General features: G+C 34.1%; 2 protein-coding genes and 1 long non-coding RNA gene across 4 annotated transcripts in view; 2 read left to right on the top strand and 1 right to left on the bottom strand.

Moving 5' to 3' along the window:
- Positions 1-10,281, top strand: part of LOC111703032 (alkylated DNA repair protein alkB homolog 8) — a 37,246-nt gene extending 26,965 nt beyond the window's left edge. The window contains exons 9-17 of the mRNA XM_023474877.1: positions 4,565-4,795; positions 5,124-5,193; positions 6,114-6,188; positions 6,672-6,810; positions 7,029-7,125; positions 8,198-8,217; positions 8,659-8,858; positions 9,352-9,435; positions 10,162-10,281. Coding sequence (XP_023330645.1) covers positions 4,565-4,795; positions 5,124-5,193; positions 6,114-6,188; positions 6,672-6,810; positions 7,029-7,125; positions 8,198-8,217; positions 8,659-8,858; positions 9,352-9,435; positions 10,162-10,263 — 1,018 coding nt within the window. The 3' untranslated portion in view covers positions 10,264-10,281. The remainder of the gene's footprint in view (positions 1-4,564; positions 4,796-5,123; positions 5,194-6,113; positions 6,189-6,671; positions 6,811-7,028; positions 7,126-8,197; positions 8,218-8,658; positions 8,859-9,351; positions 9,436-10,161) is intronic.
- Positions 10,282-10,836: 555 nt separating this feature from the next.
- The window catches only part of LOC111703033 (uncharacterized), a 5,251-nt gene continuing 1,142 nt past the window's right edge, over positions 10,837-14,945 (bottom strand). The window contains exons 2-7 of one of the 2 annotated variants that reach the window (XM_023474878.1): positions 14,778-14,857; positions 13,777-13,835; positions 12,936-13,050; positions 12,207-12,257; positions 11,086-11,150; positions 10,837-10,929 (exon numbers count right to left, since the gene is read on the bottom strand). In XM_023474878.1, the coding sequence (XP_023330646.1) occupies positions 10,875-10,929; positions 11,086-11,150; positions 12,207-12,257; positions 12,936-13,050; positions 13,777-13,835; positions 14,778-14,857 (425 nt within the window). In that variant the 3' untranslated portion in view covers positions 10,837-10,874. Of the gene's footprint in view, positions 10,930-11,085; positions 11,151-12,206; positions 12,258-12,935; positions 13,051-13,776; positions 13,836-14,064; positions 14,203-14,777; positions 14,858-14,945 lie in introns of those variants that run through there. The other variant, XM_023474880.1, reaches the window with a different exon arrangement.
- Positions 10,862-14,945, top strand: part of LOC111703034 (uncharacterized) — an 8,114-nt gene continuing 4,030 nt past the window's right edge. The window contains exons 1-2 of the long non-coding RNA XR_002765545.1: positions 10,862-10,942; positions 13,737-13,823. This is a non-coding gene — a long non-coding RNA (uncharacterized LOC111703034). The remainder of the gene's footprint in view (positions 10,943-13,736; positions 13,824-14,945) is intronic.

The raw sequence follows: 14,945 nt of genomic DNA, 5'->3' as shown, positions 1-14,945 counted from the left end.
CTCATCATCTTGCTTCACAAATTTTCTTCCTAGAAGCTCCTCTTTCTCAGATCAATTATAGATAAAAAGGAAATTGCAAAATTGTTTGTAACTGTTTGTTGTATTTAATGTTTGATCTTTAGATTTTTTTAATAGAAAAGAACTTACTTTGTGTCTACACAACTTGTTGCTTTTTCAATTAAGGACGCTACCTGAGCTAATCTGCTTTTCTTAGTCACAGGAGCAGCATGTGAAACAGTAGTATTCCTTTTCTTTTGTTGTGGAGGAAGTTCTGTTGGGAAGTTCTGCTGAAGTTCTGCAGAAGTTCTGCTGAAGATGATGTTCATTTGGCGGAAGTTCTCTTAGCTCCTGCTGCAGATGATGTTTATTAAGGTTCTGCTGCAAATCTTGTTGCACAAGCATGGGTTGTGGCTGCTCCTGGTCTTTAAAATATTTCATTTTACAAACTTTTGTTTAAATGTGTTTGCTTCCATTTCGTTAAAAAATTACATTGAAAATGACACCCTAATTTGCTATAAATTCAAATACAATGAATATATTCCTGAGAACTCAATTTCCAACATTGCATTTCTAAGAATATCAAAATCATCCATGATCACAGGCTGAGGATGAGATTGAGGTTGAATTTGAGGTTGGTGTTGAATATGAGGTTGAGTTTGAGGTTGAGGTTGAGGTTGAGGTTGAGGTTGAGGTTGAGGTTGAGGTTGAGGTTGAGGTTGTTGAGGAGCTGGAGCAGTGGAGGAGGGGATGGTCTTAGTGGTCCTTTTTGCTGAAGTAAATGAAGAACCAAATTCGGTCATTAAACTAAATTTTAGGTTCAGATTCTGGTCCTCACTATTTGTTTAATATAGTTTAATATATAATCTGTACGTTAAAAAAATTACAAAATTTGTCTTCATTGTATTGATATATACACATATATACACGAAAATTCAAATAAAAAACGTTTTTTTACAGTACTCTGCCAGCCACTCTTTTAAATGAATGACCATTAAAAATTATATGTTTACAGTTCCATTAAAATGTAAGAACAGATAAACCAATTCCTGATCACCAGAGGATCCATAATTGGGGCATCAGGAATACTGCTTCCTCCCCCGGTTCTACTCCTGTATCTGCTGCTTTTCATTTCTTTCTGCTGCAAATATCAGCTCCTGGCTGATAGATTCACGGAACGATTTTTGCTGTTTATTCCGTCCTATACTAAAATAAATTTATAAATCCACTGAGTATTGGGTAAGGATACTAAAACAAAAATAGTTCAAATTAGTTCAAATGAAAAACAAAAATAGTTCAAATGAACAACAAAAATAGTTAAAATGAACAAAAAATAGTTTAAATGAACAAAAACTTAGTTAAAATGAACAAAAAAAATAGTTAAAAGCAGCGCTCAGCCCCTAACCTGTCCTGAACAATTTTTTTTGTTCATTTAAACTATTTTCATGTTCATTTGAATTGGACTATTTTTATGTTTATTTAAAATATTTCATTTGAACTATTTTTTTTGTTCATTTTAACTATTTGTATTTTCTTTAAAACTATTTTATGTTCATTTAAATCTTTAATTGTATGACCTTCATGAATTATTCCATATTCATGGAATACATGTATCCACCCTAGGGAAGACTTTTTATACTTAAAGTATTTTCAAAATGTTCTCAATCCAATCAAAGACGATATTTACATTTTTCTTTTATTTCATATGTGTATTAGGACACTCTGTGGTTATAAAATTCTTACTTCTTTACTTTATCTTTCATTTGGTGAAAGGGGACACCACTAAATCCATTAGTCTGAGCCCCAGTTGAGAAGTCGTGGTACCCAGATCCAATAAGCGTTAATCAGGTTTGCATTACAAGTCTAAAATATTTTTAAAAAGTTTTAGCATTACACTTGCATTTGCAAATATGAAGATATCCTCATTTTCCTAACTGATGACTGCTTATTTTGAATGTTCGGGTCTCTGTAAAATGGACGGCGGGATTTATATGTAAAGAAAGAAATTACCATATCAATGAAACTCTTTAATTGTGTTGACATTGAAATTGTGTTTATGAATTTAAGATAAATTAAGATACCTTGGTATGAATTGTCATTTCCAAAAGTTTTCGGAACTTGCCCTCAGAGGGAGGGGGTGCAGAGGCGCCATGATTCCCGCAAAAATGACCTCTGAGCCTCAGGATTTGCAGAATTACCTCCAGGCCCTGCAAAACTGGTCTCCCAGCCTCAGTGACGTCACCAAGCCTCCCGCCATTCTGTCTCCACGCCCTGCATTTTGGTCTCCACTTGTTGTTTTTATTTTTTGTTTAAATTTATTGGCTTAGCCAAACAAATATCAAAATATATCTCTTCATAGTAGACTCCGTCATAGTTTAAAGAACCGTTTAATCAACAATTTTGACATGTCAATTCATTCAATTGTTCTGGAGTTGTTTTTCTGTAAAAGTTTACATTAAGATGGAATGAGTAAAAGACGACCTTTATAAACGACTTATCTAATATTTTTGAAGTCATCATGATTTGAAGATTTTATTAACTCTCGATTCCTTAGCATTACATTTTATCATAAAAATGCAAATTAATGAGTATCTGTCCTATAATATACGAGTTTTTGCGCACAACCCCCCCCCCTCTGTATATCAATTTTTCAGTCAAATAAATGAATTCTCTCACAAGATATGAAACGAAGCTGCCCTAACCTGTTAGTATAGCATGTAATAGATATTTAGATTATTTTAATACAAATACAAGGATTTCACAAAAACTACCTTGTTTTGTAAATTGCCGCTGATATTGTTTGATTCATATATGAGACCCCTCTAAAATAATATAACATTTTTCTATCTTTACACAAAACTGCAATAGTTCTTCACAATTTAAGGAATTTGTGAAATTTAGAAAAACAAACTACACGCCTTTCATCTCAATTAAAATTCACTTTTTAATACAAAATGTCAATGTATCATTCTAAACTTTTCATCATGTTGAGAATTTTTAAAAAAAGGTTCTTGGTTGAAATAAAAGCCACATATTTTTTATTGGAGCCAAAATGCGGGGCGTGGAGACAGAATGGCGGGAGACTTGGTGACGTCACTGAGGCTGGGAGACCAGTTTTGCGGGGCCTGGAGGTAATTCTGCAAATCCTGAGGTTCGGAGGTCATTTTTGCGGGGATCATGGCGCCTCTGCACCCCCTCCCTCGCCCTCATGCAGTTCGTCAATAATCCGGTTGAGAGCTTCCATTAAACATGGTTTCCAGTCTGCTCTCGGGGCACCTAATTAGAAATTATTAGCTACAATACCAGCTGTACAGGGTGCCCCTGTTGATTTAAATATTGAACAAAAAAATTATGTCCAGATTGTATATCTGTTATACTTTCTTTAACCAAGAAAATTACGATAAATGGTAATTATTTATTCCACAAATTAAAATTAATTTAAAATGGCAGATTATCTCGTAATAATGAAAAATTTTGCCCCCCTCCCCCTCTTCCTATCAATTTTGTACATGGGTTTTGGCATGGGCTAGGGAACCTAATATAACCGTAAATATAGACTAACTTGCTGAAAATATTAAAAATAATGGTCATGTACAAAATTTATAACAAAAATCGTTTTCTAAGACGGACTCGTACCCTTAGATTTAGTTGTGTTAACCCTTGATATAATGTTTGCAACACATATTCAAAAACATATTTCCTGTCAGAATCTGATATAATCATTTCTTTCTAAAAAAAACATTTAACTTTTAACTTAACATATATAATATATCTATAAATTAGTTCACAATATTCATGAATTTAACAGATTTTACAGATTGAAATTCAAAATCACAGATTTGTTATTGTTTATTTTAGTTAATCAGCTGATCTAAATTCAGCTGAATACCAGGTTTACCCTATAGGGTAAGTTAGAAAACACAGGGTGGACCCAGTGTTTTCATTTCTTGACAATAGTGTAAATCTACCCAGTGTAAACGGTACGTTGTTGTTGTTTGAACCAGTATAATTCATGACTATCAAATCAGATCCTAGGTATACACTAGTGTAAATGACAGTTTACACTGGTGTAAATCCTTTCTTAGAACGGGCTTTTTTTTTAATTCACGTAACCTTGCAACCAAACCAAACTAATCGTAGGGTAGATAAACCAGCCTTTATCCACCCGTGCGGGTGGATTTACTTATCCTGCTATTAAGACATTGTTAATGCCATGATTTACACCTCTAATGAAACACTACGGTAGATAATCAAGCTTTAAATCCACCTGGCAGGATTTATTAATCGTGCGATTTGGCTTCAACGAAGCGGCCTAGAAGCAACTCTTTTTATTCAATGTGCTATATATATATACTGTATATAGACGTAGCTAGTACAGAACCAAATTCATATATTCAATTTCAGCTGAAACATTCCGGTATGGCGAAGACAACATGACCTATATAGTTTAATTTATCTAGGGTCATGACGCAGAACACAAAATAAAAGAATAAAAAAATTTTCTGTCAAATATTTCGACATCGAAAAATCGATTTTATATATTTTTTTTCAATCCTAAAATTTGTAGATACTGCTGGAAGCATGGGATAACTCCTCGTCATACTGATATTGTCCCCTTCTCCGTCCTCTCTACATCTTCTCAGTACCCGGAGATACAGAACCTTGGGATAGAAAACCAGGACAGAGTCATCTCTAACAAGGGTTTGACGTTGGTGAAGAGAGGAACGAGGATGTCTCTTACGTTCCGTAGAACGATGAGAGGAGAGTGTAAATGTAGATTTCCTGAATTTTGTAACAGGTAAGAGATATTAATGAGAAGGGACAGCACTATGAAATAACAATGTAGGAAAAATTTCTCACTTTAAAATCTTCTCATTCATGGTTACAAAAAAGAGCTTAAGGGTTTGGATATTTATAAATATGCAAGCCGCGGCATGACTTCATCGCAAAGTCAGCCTGGTGTTAATAGTTGGTGAATGATTTTCATAACAGTGTAATGTAATTTGTTTTGAAATCACAATTTATGTGTAAAAGATTAAAGACATAAAAAGTAAAACTTTAATAGTAAATTTTTATAATTTACCTTTAGAATGAAAATCTCTTCTAAAATCTTCTAAATATTTTAGGGGTTCAGGAGAAGTAAGAAAAGAGTTGGAAAACTCTGCAGCTCGAGTTGAATCCTCATTGGTACATGAGGTACATAATACAGCTTTGTATAGATTGATAGTTTAGAGAGAGCCTGTTCTAGTCTGTCTACATTAAGAGCACTTAAAGGAGTCATATATCCCTTAAAAGTAGGATATCTACTGTTCAGGCGGTCAAAAATATTGTTCTTTAAGTAGCAATGCTCTTCCGTTGCTTCAGAGCCGGCAAAGTACGGAAGTTTTAAAACTTCTCTGCCATATTTAGGACTTTTTCCCACACTTTATTTACTTTCATTACCTGATTTTTGAAATAAATATGCTTGTATGTTAACTTGTTACCTGCACTATGTTACTGTTCTTCACTGTAAGTTGACACGTTCTTCCATGTATCTCAAATCAATGTTTTCACCGATAGCATGCTCAATAACTTTTTAGGTAATCCCAAGCATTACACACATTTTTAATGCAATGGTACAAATCATGGACAATATATCACACTCACACATGCCTGGGTCATTTTTTCTTAACTAAATTTGTTTCCATGAATAATGTTTTTATTCACCTATAATTCACTTTATAAAGTTTTTATAACAGTTTTAAAACAAACCTCTAAGTGTACTTTCAACCCCGATCCCATTTGGGATCAGAAATGGAATTATATGTGAACTCCCTTACAGGCTCAAAGGGACTGACAAAATTCATACCGAGGGATAGTTTAATTTCCTTTCTATTCTAATCTGGCAGGCAGAGCCTAAAGGAGTTATGCCCATTGCCCATGCAGTGTTGAATTACAAGACAGAGAGATCTTAGCCGCAGCGCTTGGCCCAGAAAGTGTCTTAACCTAACCTAACCCTAAAATATATACTTATCTCTCTCTTTCTTTTCTTTCAATGCGGCAAGCGCGCGCAACTCCTTTAAGCAACTACCTGCAATATACATTATTATTATTATTATTATTATTATTTACTGAAGGTTTATGAAGAGATAGCCTCCCATTTCTCAGAGACAAGACACAAACCCTGGCCCAGAGTTCTAGAATTCATTCAGGTTAGCTAATATTAGGGGTGTATACAGGAATTTGCCAAGGGGGGGGGGGTAGCACCAATTAGGGCCTGAAACTTCCCTTCTGGGAGGGAGGGGAAGGGGCAGACTGAGCCCTCATGGCCACCATCTCACTGTAAACGCCTCTGAATACTTTCAAAACTTGATCTAGAGCACAGTTCAACTTCAGTACAATTAACTTGTAAACATAGAAATAGAGTTCGGTTTTCCTTCTTTACTCCGAAATGAATTCCTGACTCCCAGCTAGCAAAAAAACTATTTTAGTTATACCACCTCGTATTTACGACAGGCATGTAGTTTATACCTGTTGTCTTCTACTTTTTTTTTTATCAAATTATCGCTAAGAAGTTTGCATTTAATACTGTCCCCTGAATATTTTTAGAAGTTTATCAGATATTGAAATTAAATATAACATGTAAGGTCGTCTTCTTTGCGTAAAAAATTGAGACTAACCTAACTTCTCTGTAGGATATACCAGAGGGCGGAGTACTGTTGGATCTGGGTTGTGGGAACGGAAAGTATCTTGGTCATAAACCCGGACTCTTAGAGATAGGCTCAGATTTCAGTCATAATCTTCTTAAGATTGTCACAGACAGAGGATTTCAAGGTATGTCGTCTTCCATAATTATTTTATATCAATGAATTTGATCAAAATTAAACTTCATTGCAAAATTTGTATGGGTTTTTCAAATTATTTATAGATTTAGTTAATTCTTAATTTTCTGTTTGATGATTTTCGTGTCGTGGTCCAGGTTTTTTAGAGAGGTGATTAACTAAAAACTGAATTGGTTGATGGAGTGATTGGTTGATTGTTTGATTGTGCAGGTGTAAGGTGTGACATGTTGTACCCTGGATTCCGGGACGGATTTGCTAACGGAGTAATCTGTATCGCAGCTCTCCACCATCTTGCAACCGAAGCTAGGTTCAGAAAATTACTTTTATTCAAATTTTACTCCGTCAAACTTTTAATTAATATCTGACACACAAGAAGACCAGATAAATGACAACAGAGGAAATCGCTAAGATTGTACATTTTGTACATCATAACCTTCAAGGAAAACTCATACACCCTGATATTAGCATCATGAGAGATTGTACATTTTGTACATCATAACCTTCAAGGAGAACTCATACACCCTGATATTAGCATCATGAGAGATTGTACATTTTGTACATCATAACCTTCAAGGAGAACTCATACACCCTGATATTAGCTTCATGATGTACATCATAACCTTCAAGGAGAACTCATACACCCTGATATTAGCATCATGAGAGATTGTTATGAACAAAAATTACCAAATTGTCCTTTCTGTAAATTATTGTTCAAATATATTTTACACTCAAGATCAAAATCTTTAAATAGGTTTTCTACTCCATTTTTTTTAAAAGGTTCACTTATCTAGGGTACTTAAAATACTCGTGTTTTATTTTAGCTTAAAGAGTAAAATGATCATCATACAGGGTGTCCCAATAAACATGGGAATTCAGTGACGAATTCGATATCGTCTTTTCAAATAATTCTTTGATTTAGAATAGTGATACCTACTGAGAAAGCTGTAATTTGTAAGAGTTTCGTCTGCTATGTTCACATTTTGTTTGTTTGTGTTTTGACTGCATACGGTTGTACTTAGTAAAACAAGAAAATTGCAGTATACAAACAGAGTAAACTTGCGGAGACATTATTGACACATCTTTATAGCCATTTATCGTTTTCATAAATTAAACTCTAGCAGACATAATTATATTATGGCTTTTGAAATTAGGTATTACAATGCTAATTCATAACAAAGACGATATCGAATTCGTCACTGAATTCCCATGTTTTTTGGGACACCCTGTATTTAAATTGTTTTTTACAAATGTATCAAGCAAACAATACAAATTGTCATTTATTTTATTTTGATATATTTTGTTCAATTAATGAACAGTTTTTAAAGATTAAGTCGTCTTTATATTTTCGTAGTTTTATCAAATAAAATTGTTTTATTCAGGAGAAGAGATTCAGTTTTAGGATTGCACCATCAAATAAATCAAACTGAATTTGACGAAGCTTGATTTTTAGAATCAGGATTTATGGAAAAAAGTTGATGATACCATTTTTTTCTTTGCTTTTTTTTTCTCTTCTCTTCTCATTCTTCTCTTCTATGTTAATTGTTTATTATTTCTTCCTTATTTTATATTTCTACGAATTTTTTACTTTTCAGTATTTCTCCGTATTCCTCTCATTTGCTCTCCTACTTTCTTTTGCCCTGTTTTCTTATTATCTCACTTTTTCTTCCTTCTAAACTTTATCTTTCCTTCCTTCATTTCTTTCTTTCTCCTTTTCTTGTTACCTAATAAAGTTAGAATGGATGGAATTATTTTAAATCGGTTCTTTTCTTTCATGGTTTTAGATTTTATTTCCTACATCCCCCCCCATCCATGCTTATTTTGAAGGTCCAATGTACCCCAGCCATGGCCCGTCTGCTTGAGTCCGGAGGTCGTCTTCTAATCTATGTGTGGGCCAAGGATCAGAAAAAAGAGGAAATGTCGTCTTATCTAAAGCAGAACAAGAAGAATTTCAAGCGAGGAGAGTCAGGAGAGAAGAAGAAGCAGGAGAAGGGAGAGTTTGGATTGCCAGTTCATATCAACAGAACTGTTTTTGAGCATCAGGTGCCATTCGTACATCAAAAGTTTTTTAACAAAAAATTTAAAATAGTCCGAATCAGGAAGGCCCGATTGACGATCAATCAGACGACCTTTCCATCGTCTTTGATTATTAAATAGTTTACGGTATTTAAATGACTATCTGATTTTTAAAATATGCAACACCATTTTGGAAATGGCAGGACTATACGGCTATTTTGTGATTATTGTTTCGTCAATCATATTCCTTCCTAACTCTAATTTTGTAAATACTTTATAATTACATCCTTTTCTTCAAACTATACTATTGAGTTTAAAAGATAAGTTGATTTTAATATATATTAGTTTTGTACGCCATAGACGCCATTGGTGTTAAAAACGAGGGTTGAGTAATAGTTTTTATCTATGTATTTTTATAACTCAGAGTTTATAGTCGTTCACGAGCGATTAATAACAAAGTTTTCATTTACCTTGCAAGAAGGGGACAATATTGCTAAAAGCTTGCGTATTTGTTTCTTAGGATGTCTTGGTTCCTTGGAAGCTGAAGCCTTCAAATGGAGTTGGAGAAATGAAAACCTTACAGAGATTCTACCACGTTTTCGAGGAAACCTGTCAATATCCAAACATTCTTTTTAAATGGACTGTCAACTAGTCTTGTTAATCGTTTTGATTCGTTTTTTTTCTCTTAGAAATTTGCTAAAAAAACATAACGTAAAACGATCCTAAAATGAAGGTGTTAAATCGATTGTTAGTTTTTCATTTTTTAGGTTAAATATATTGCAAAGATTAATTTAGAAAATACAGTTTTGAAGTGTTGAAAGTTTTATTATAGGGACCGTTCATTTAAATAAGTGAACGGTCCCTTTAAACGTTTTGAAAAACGAACCAAAACGGTTAACAACACCACTGTCAACCTAATTTTATGTAAACCTCTGCTTTAAAGATTTAACTAATTTAACTAATTTAACTTCTAAGTTTAAGGGTTGACGGTTTCTTTAAATGACTCTTTTAAAGGGACTATAAGCGTAATTTCAAGTGACCCTCCATGTAAAAATGACAATGCCCGATTCACAACGGTACCCTGTAAACATTTTTCTGATCAATAATGTGGAAGATCCTGTCGTTTGTAGAGAACCCATGTTTCTATCAAAAGATAAATGACATTGAAATCTAATTTATACTTAATCAGACAAAGCTTTTAAGGTGACCGTTGTGAATCGGACATTGTCATCTATCAATTGAAACTGGTTGATATTACGCAAATAGTCCCTTTAAGTAAACTCTTAAGAAACGGTTTAAAATTACGGATAAGAACAGAGTATCTGATTAGGAAGGAGAACTAGAGAACCTGGTTCTCTCCACGGGGCAGTTTAACCTGATAGAAACCTACTACGACGAGGGGAACTGGTGTATCATTGCAGAACGGAAATAAAAAATATTAATTTCTAAATTGTTTATTTTTTTCATTTTACATTTCAACATGAACTTAAGAGGATAAAGCACGGGAAAAGGATGTGAATAGAAACTAAGGATTGAATAAAAATGAACTATGTTGAAAGACAAATGGTCTAATCCAAATTCCAATGGTTTAGTTACAGGGTTATCCACACAAAATGAAACTTTTGTGATGAAATTTACCTAAATAGCCGTTTTCCTTAAATTCATGATTAAGAATTCAGGGATTTGGAACGCTTTGGCGCTTTGGGTGTCGGAGAAGATGAAGAGCAGGGTTCAGGAGAGGATGAAAAGCAGGGTTCAGGAGAGGATGAAAAGCAGGATTCAAGAGAAGATACAGAGCAGGGTTCAGGAGAAGGTGAAGAACAGGGTTCAGGAGAAGATTAAGAGCAGGGTTCAGGAGAAGATGAAGAGCAGGGTTCAGGAGAAGATGAAGAGCAGGGTTCAGGAGAAGGTGAAGAACAGGGTTCAGGAGAAGATTAAGAGCAGGGTTCAGGAGAAGATGAAGAGCAGGGTTCAGGAGAAGATGAAGAGCAGGGTTCAGGAGAAGATGAAGAGCAGGGTTCAGGAGAAGATGAAGAGCAGGGTTCAGGAGAAGATGAGGAGAATGATCACGGTGATTATAACTCCAAATGTTAGACTTCTGAAAATAAAAGGTTTATATTTGTTGCTAAATATATGATATTGTTTAAATATATTTTATTGACCCGAACACTTGACTCAAGTTGGTTTAGAAATAGTTTTTATTGAGAAGGCTCGAAATTATTACGGTTTGTAATAATTTAAAAATACAAAAAACCTTGATCCTGGAGCAGTGTTGCATCCGTCCTTGTCATCACAGTAACAAACACCTCCGTTGCATCCCTTAATAAATTCTTCAAAGACAGATATATGAATTTAATGGCTTACTCATAGGGCTTCCGAACCTTCAAACAGGTAAGTAAATTTACCAGGGGAAGAGATGCCGACCACATCCATCCTATCATGCATTGAACTGAACCCAAATAAAACGAGTTTTTGTCACAAACTCAGATATTTTATCCCTATATCTTTTGAACCTGATGGTGTAAACCTTTGGTATTTCAAACTTAAATATTGGATCTGACAAAATTCAAGAACTAGGACATCGGGTTGCAGAGATATAGGGATTGCAGGGATTAAAAAATTATTTGTGGTAAAATCTATATATGTAGTTTTAAAGTGGATTGTTGTACAATTGTAGTTACTAAAATGTTGAAAATATTCCAGAATATCCAACATTTCATGAAAATATTCCAGAATATCTAACATTTCATGAAAATATTCCAGAATATCTAACATTTGATGAAAATATTCCAGAATATCTAAAATATTCCAGAATATCTAACATTTCATGAGAATATTGCAGAATATCTAAAATTTGATGAAAATATTCCAGAATATCTAACATTTGATGAAAATATTCCAGAATATCTAACATTTGATGAAAATATTCCAGAATATCTAACATTTCATGAAAAAAATCGTCGAAGATCCAAGTTACCACTAACAAACTAAATAAGTATTCTTCATAAAACCTTTCCTTAAAACTTTTCTTAAATATACTTTAGAATGATTTACATTTTTGGAAACCTTTAAATAAAATAGAATAAGTGAAACTTATGTTCTGCTCGCTGGCAATTTAACTCATCTCACATTTGGTAAAAATCTTTAAATTGGACGAAGAGAAGAAGCTCTCCTCATTCAGAACGTTTAAGCTTGTCCTGGGACCTAATTTAAAGAATTTGAGTTGGGTTGCAGAACTACCTATACTGCCGCGTTCAAATCACCGATTCAAAGTTAAAGATTCATAAAGTTTTGAATCGGTAATCCAGGATTTAAACCGGTGGTTTCATTGACCTTGCTGCAGATTATTAAATTCAGTCCCTTCTCTGGTTGTACCTTATAGTCTGGATCAAGGAGTAGATGCTCATACCAGCCCGGAGCTCTGACCTGAACACAGTCAGGGGTTATCATTTTAAACCATTACTCTGCGTTTCTATCTGTTATATTGTAAAAAGTATCAATCAATAAGATTTTGACCAATTTATAAAACATTTGCGTAGATAAATTTCGCCCCCCCCCTAAAAATTGAACAAAAAGCAGTAAATTCCTTTTTTCTTATTGTTCAAAGTTTAAAAACTTTAGTTCTCTCCTACTTTCTATCTGTAAACTCCAGTTCTCATACTTTCTATCTGTAAACTCCAGTTCTCTTACTTTCTATCTGTAAACTCCAGTTCTCCTACTTTTTATCTGTAAACTCCAGTTCTTCTACTTTCTATATGTAAACTCCAGTTCTCCTACTTTTTATCTGTAAACTCCAGTTCTCTTACTTTTTATCTGTAAACTCCAGTTCTCCTACTTTCTATATGTAAACTTTAGTTCTCACACTTTCTATCTGTAATTTTACAGGTATATTAGTGTAAATAATTAGATAGAAAACAATTTTAACGGGTATTTCAGAACATTTATTCAATTCTATTTTTGGTTTCTCTTTCATCCCTTGATTCTTTTATTTCATATCATAAGTTTCCTTAGGGGGCAGACCCCCCCCCTCCCTTCAGGAGCTCAGGGTGGGGACCCGTGGGCCCAGGCCCCCCTTTAATCCGCCCTGGATCAGATGAATAATACCTTAGGGATGCAATCCTTCTTAACCTTCCCATTGTTCGGAACCTTGGAGCAAACCCACGCGGTTCCTTCCCGCGCTGCTTTCTCATCTCCGAACTCATACCGTCTCTCATTCACCCTGTAAGGCAATATAAGCGTAATTTCAGGGGGATCCTTCATGCAAAGATGGCAATGGCCGATTTTCAACGGTACCCTTGAAAGATTTGTCTGATTAAGAATGAATAAATGTTCTTCTTGCGTTTAACTGTTCATTTTCATTTACGGTTTCTCTGCGGAAGTGGATTGCACAATGGAGAAGCTCACAGAAAAAAAAACATTTTTCGGGTCAGAAAAACAATGATATTTTTCCCGTTTTCATTCAGATTAAGGTTTGCCATCTGCGCATTGAGGGTCACTTGAAATTACGCTTACAGTCCCTTTAAAAGAAGTGTCAGCGAAATGTTGACCCTTTAAACATTTTTCGGAGAAAGAATAGTGTACAACTCAGCATTTGATATTTGCAATGGTTTCTGGTGTTAATAACATCTAAGAGTTGTTTTTAGGGGAGAAAAAAAGATATCTCACTCCCGAGACTTGGAGAAAGGTTCAAACCGATATAATTACTTCATGATCATGATATTAGTTCCTTAAACCGATATCTTTTAAATAATTACTTCATGATCATGATATTAGTTCCTTAAACTACCTTCCCTGTGGTCACGTGATGTCCCGCAAAAAATTTGGGCCCGATCGGTTCAGCCGTTTTGACGTTTATTGGATACAAACAGACAGACAAACAAACAGAAAAGCCAAATTTAATTTTAGATTCTGAGTTTTCTGAGCTCTGAAGGTGGAGAATACTTACTGTTTGATATATTTGGGGTAATGTGCTTCGTTACAGTCTATCAGCTGGTAGGTGTTTATCTTAACAATTTTATTTGTTATTATTTTAAACACAATTGTCAATTCACTCCTTGACTTTACTGCATGGCAACACAAGACACCTTTACAGAGAACCCGGAAGTTTTAGAAATACTAACAATTGAGATCATCATGTTTTTTTTAGACTTTATAATTTTACCGTTGTGAATCTTTATAATTTTACCATTGTGAATCTTTATCATTTTACCATTGTGAATCTTTATAATTTTACCGTTGTGAAACGGGCAGGCTCAGTAACATCTTGCCATATAACAACTTGCCGTTGTAACATTTCGAGATATAACAACAACTTGCCTAAGTAACATTTCGCCGTATAAAAACAAAAACAAAATAATAAATTTTATTTTGTAGAAAGTAGTAGTTTAGTAGTAGTTTAGTAGTAAACGTATATGTAATTATATAAAATTATGAAACATTGTTCAGCTATATTGATGAATACATAGATACATAACATTTTTTGCGGATTTTTGGTTTTTGATTCGTGGATTTTCTGGTATAATTTCATTTACACTACAATTTAATTTAAAAATTTATATATAGGCGAGTTGTTGTTATATGGCGAAATATTACTTGGGCGAGTTTTTACTAAGGAGAGTTGTTATATGGCGAGTTGTTATATGGCGAAATGTTATATGGCGAGATGTTATATGGCGAAATGTTACTGAGCCAACGGTCATGTAACTTTGAGCTTTTAATTTGGTTTTGGACTTTTTAGATGAACTAAATAATTTGGCAACGAAAGCATTTAACGGTAAAAGTAGGGTTTCCATTTTTTTCTGTATCAGTTCGGATCTGTAGAGGCCTTACGGAACCCTTTCTTAATTCAGTTAAGAAAGTTAAGGGCTCCGGCCTTAATTTCCTAAAGTTTTTATTTATCATTTTATCATTCTTCACAGCTTCAAGAAAGTATTATAATTAGTTAACCTCTGTTTGGTCGAGCATGGTTAGAGTGACAGGGTTGGAATATACATCGTGGGCTCCTATATAACATTTCATACCACTACCTAAACACAACTTATAGAATATACATCGTGGGCTCCTATATAACATTTCATACCACTACCTAAACACAACTTATAGAATATACATCGT

Source organism: Eurytemora carolleeae, unplaced genomic scaffold, assembly GCF_000591075.1.
Source record: "Eurytemora carolleeae unplaced genomic scaffold, Eaff_2.0 scaffold505, whole genome shotgun sequence".
NCBI classification, from domain to species: Eukaryota; Metazoa; Arthropoda; class Copepoda; order Calanoida; family Temoridae; genus Eurytemora; species Eurytemora carolleeae.
Note: the sequence above shows the minus strand (reverse complement) of the source record. Positions and strands in the feature narration are given on the sequence as shown.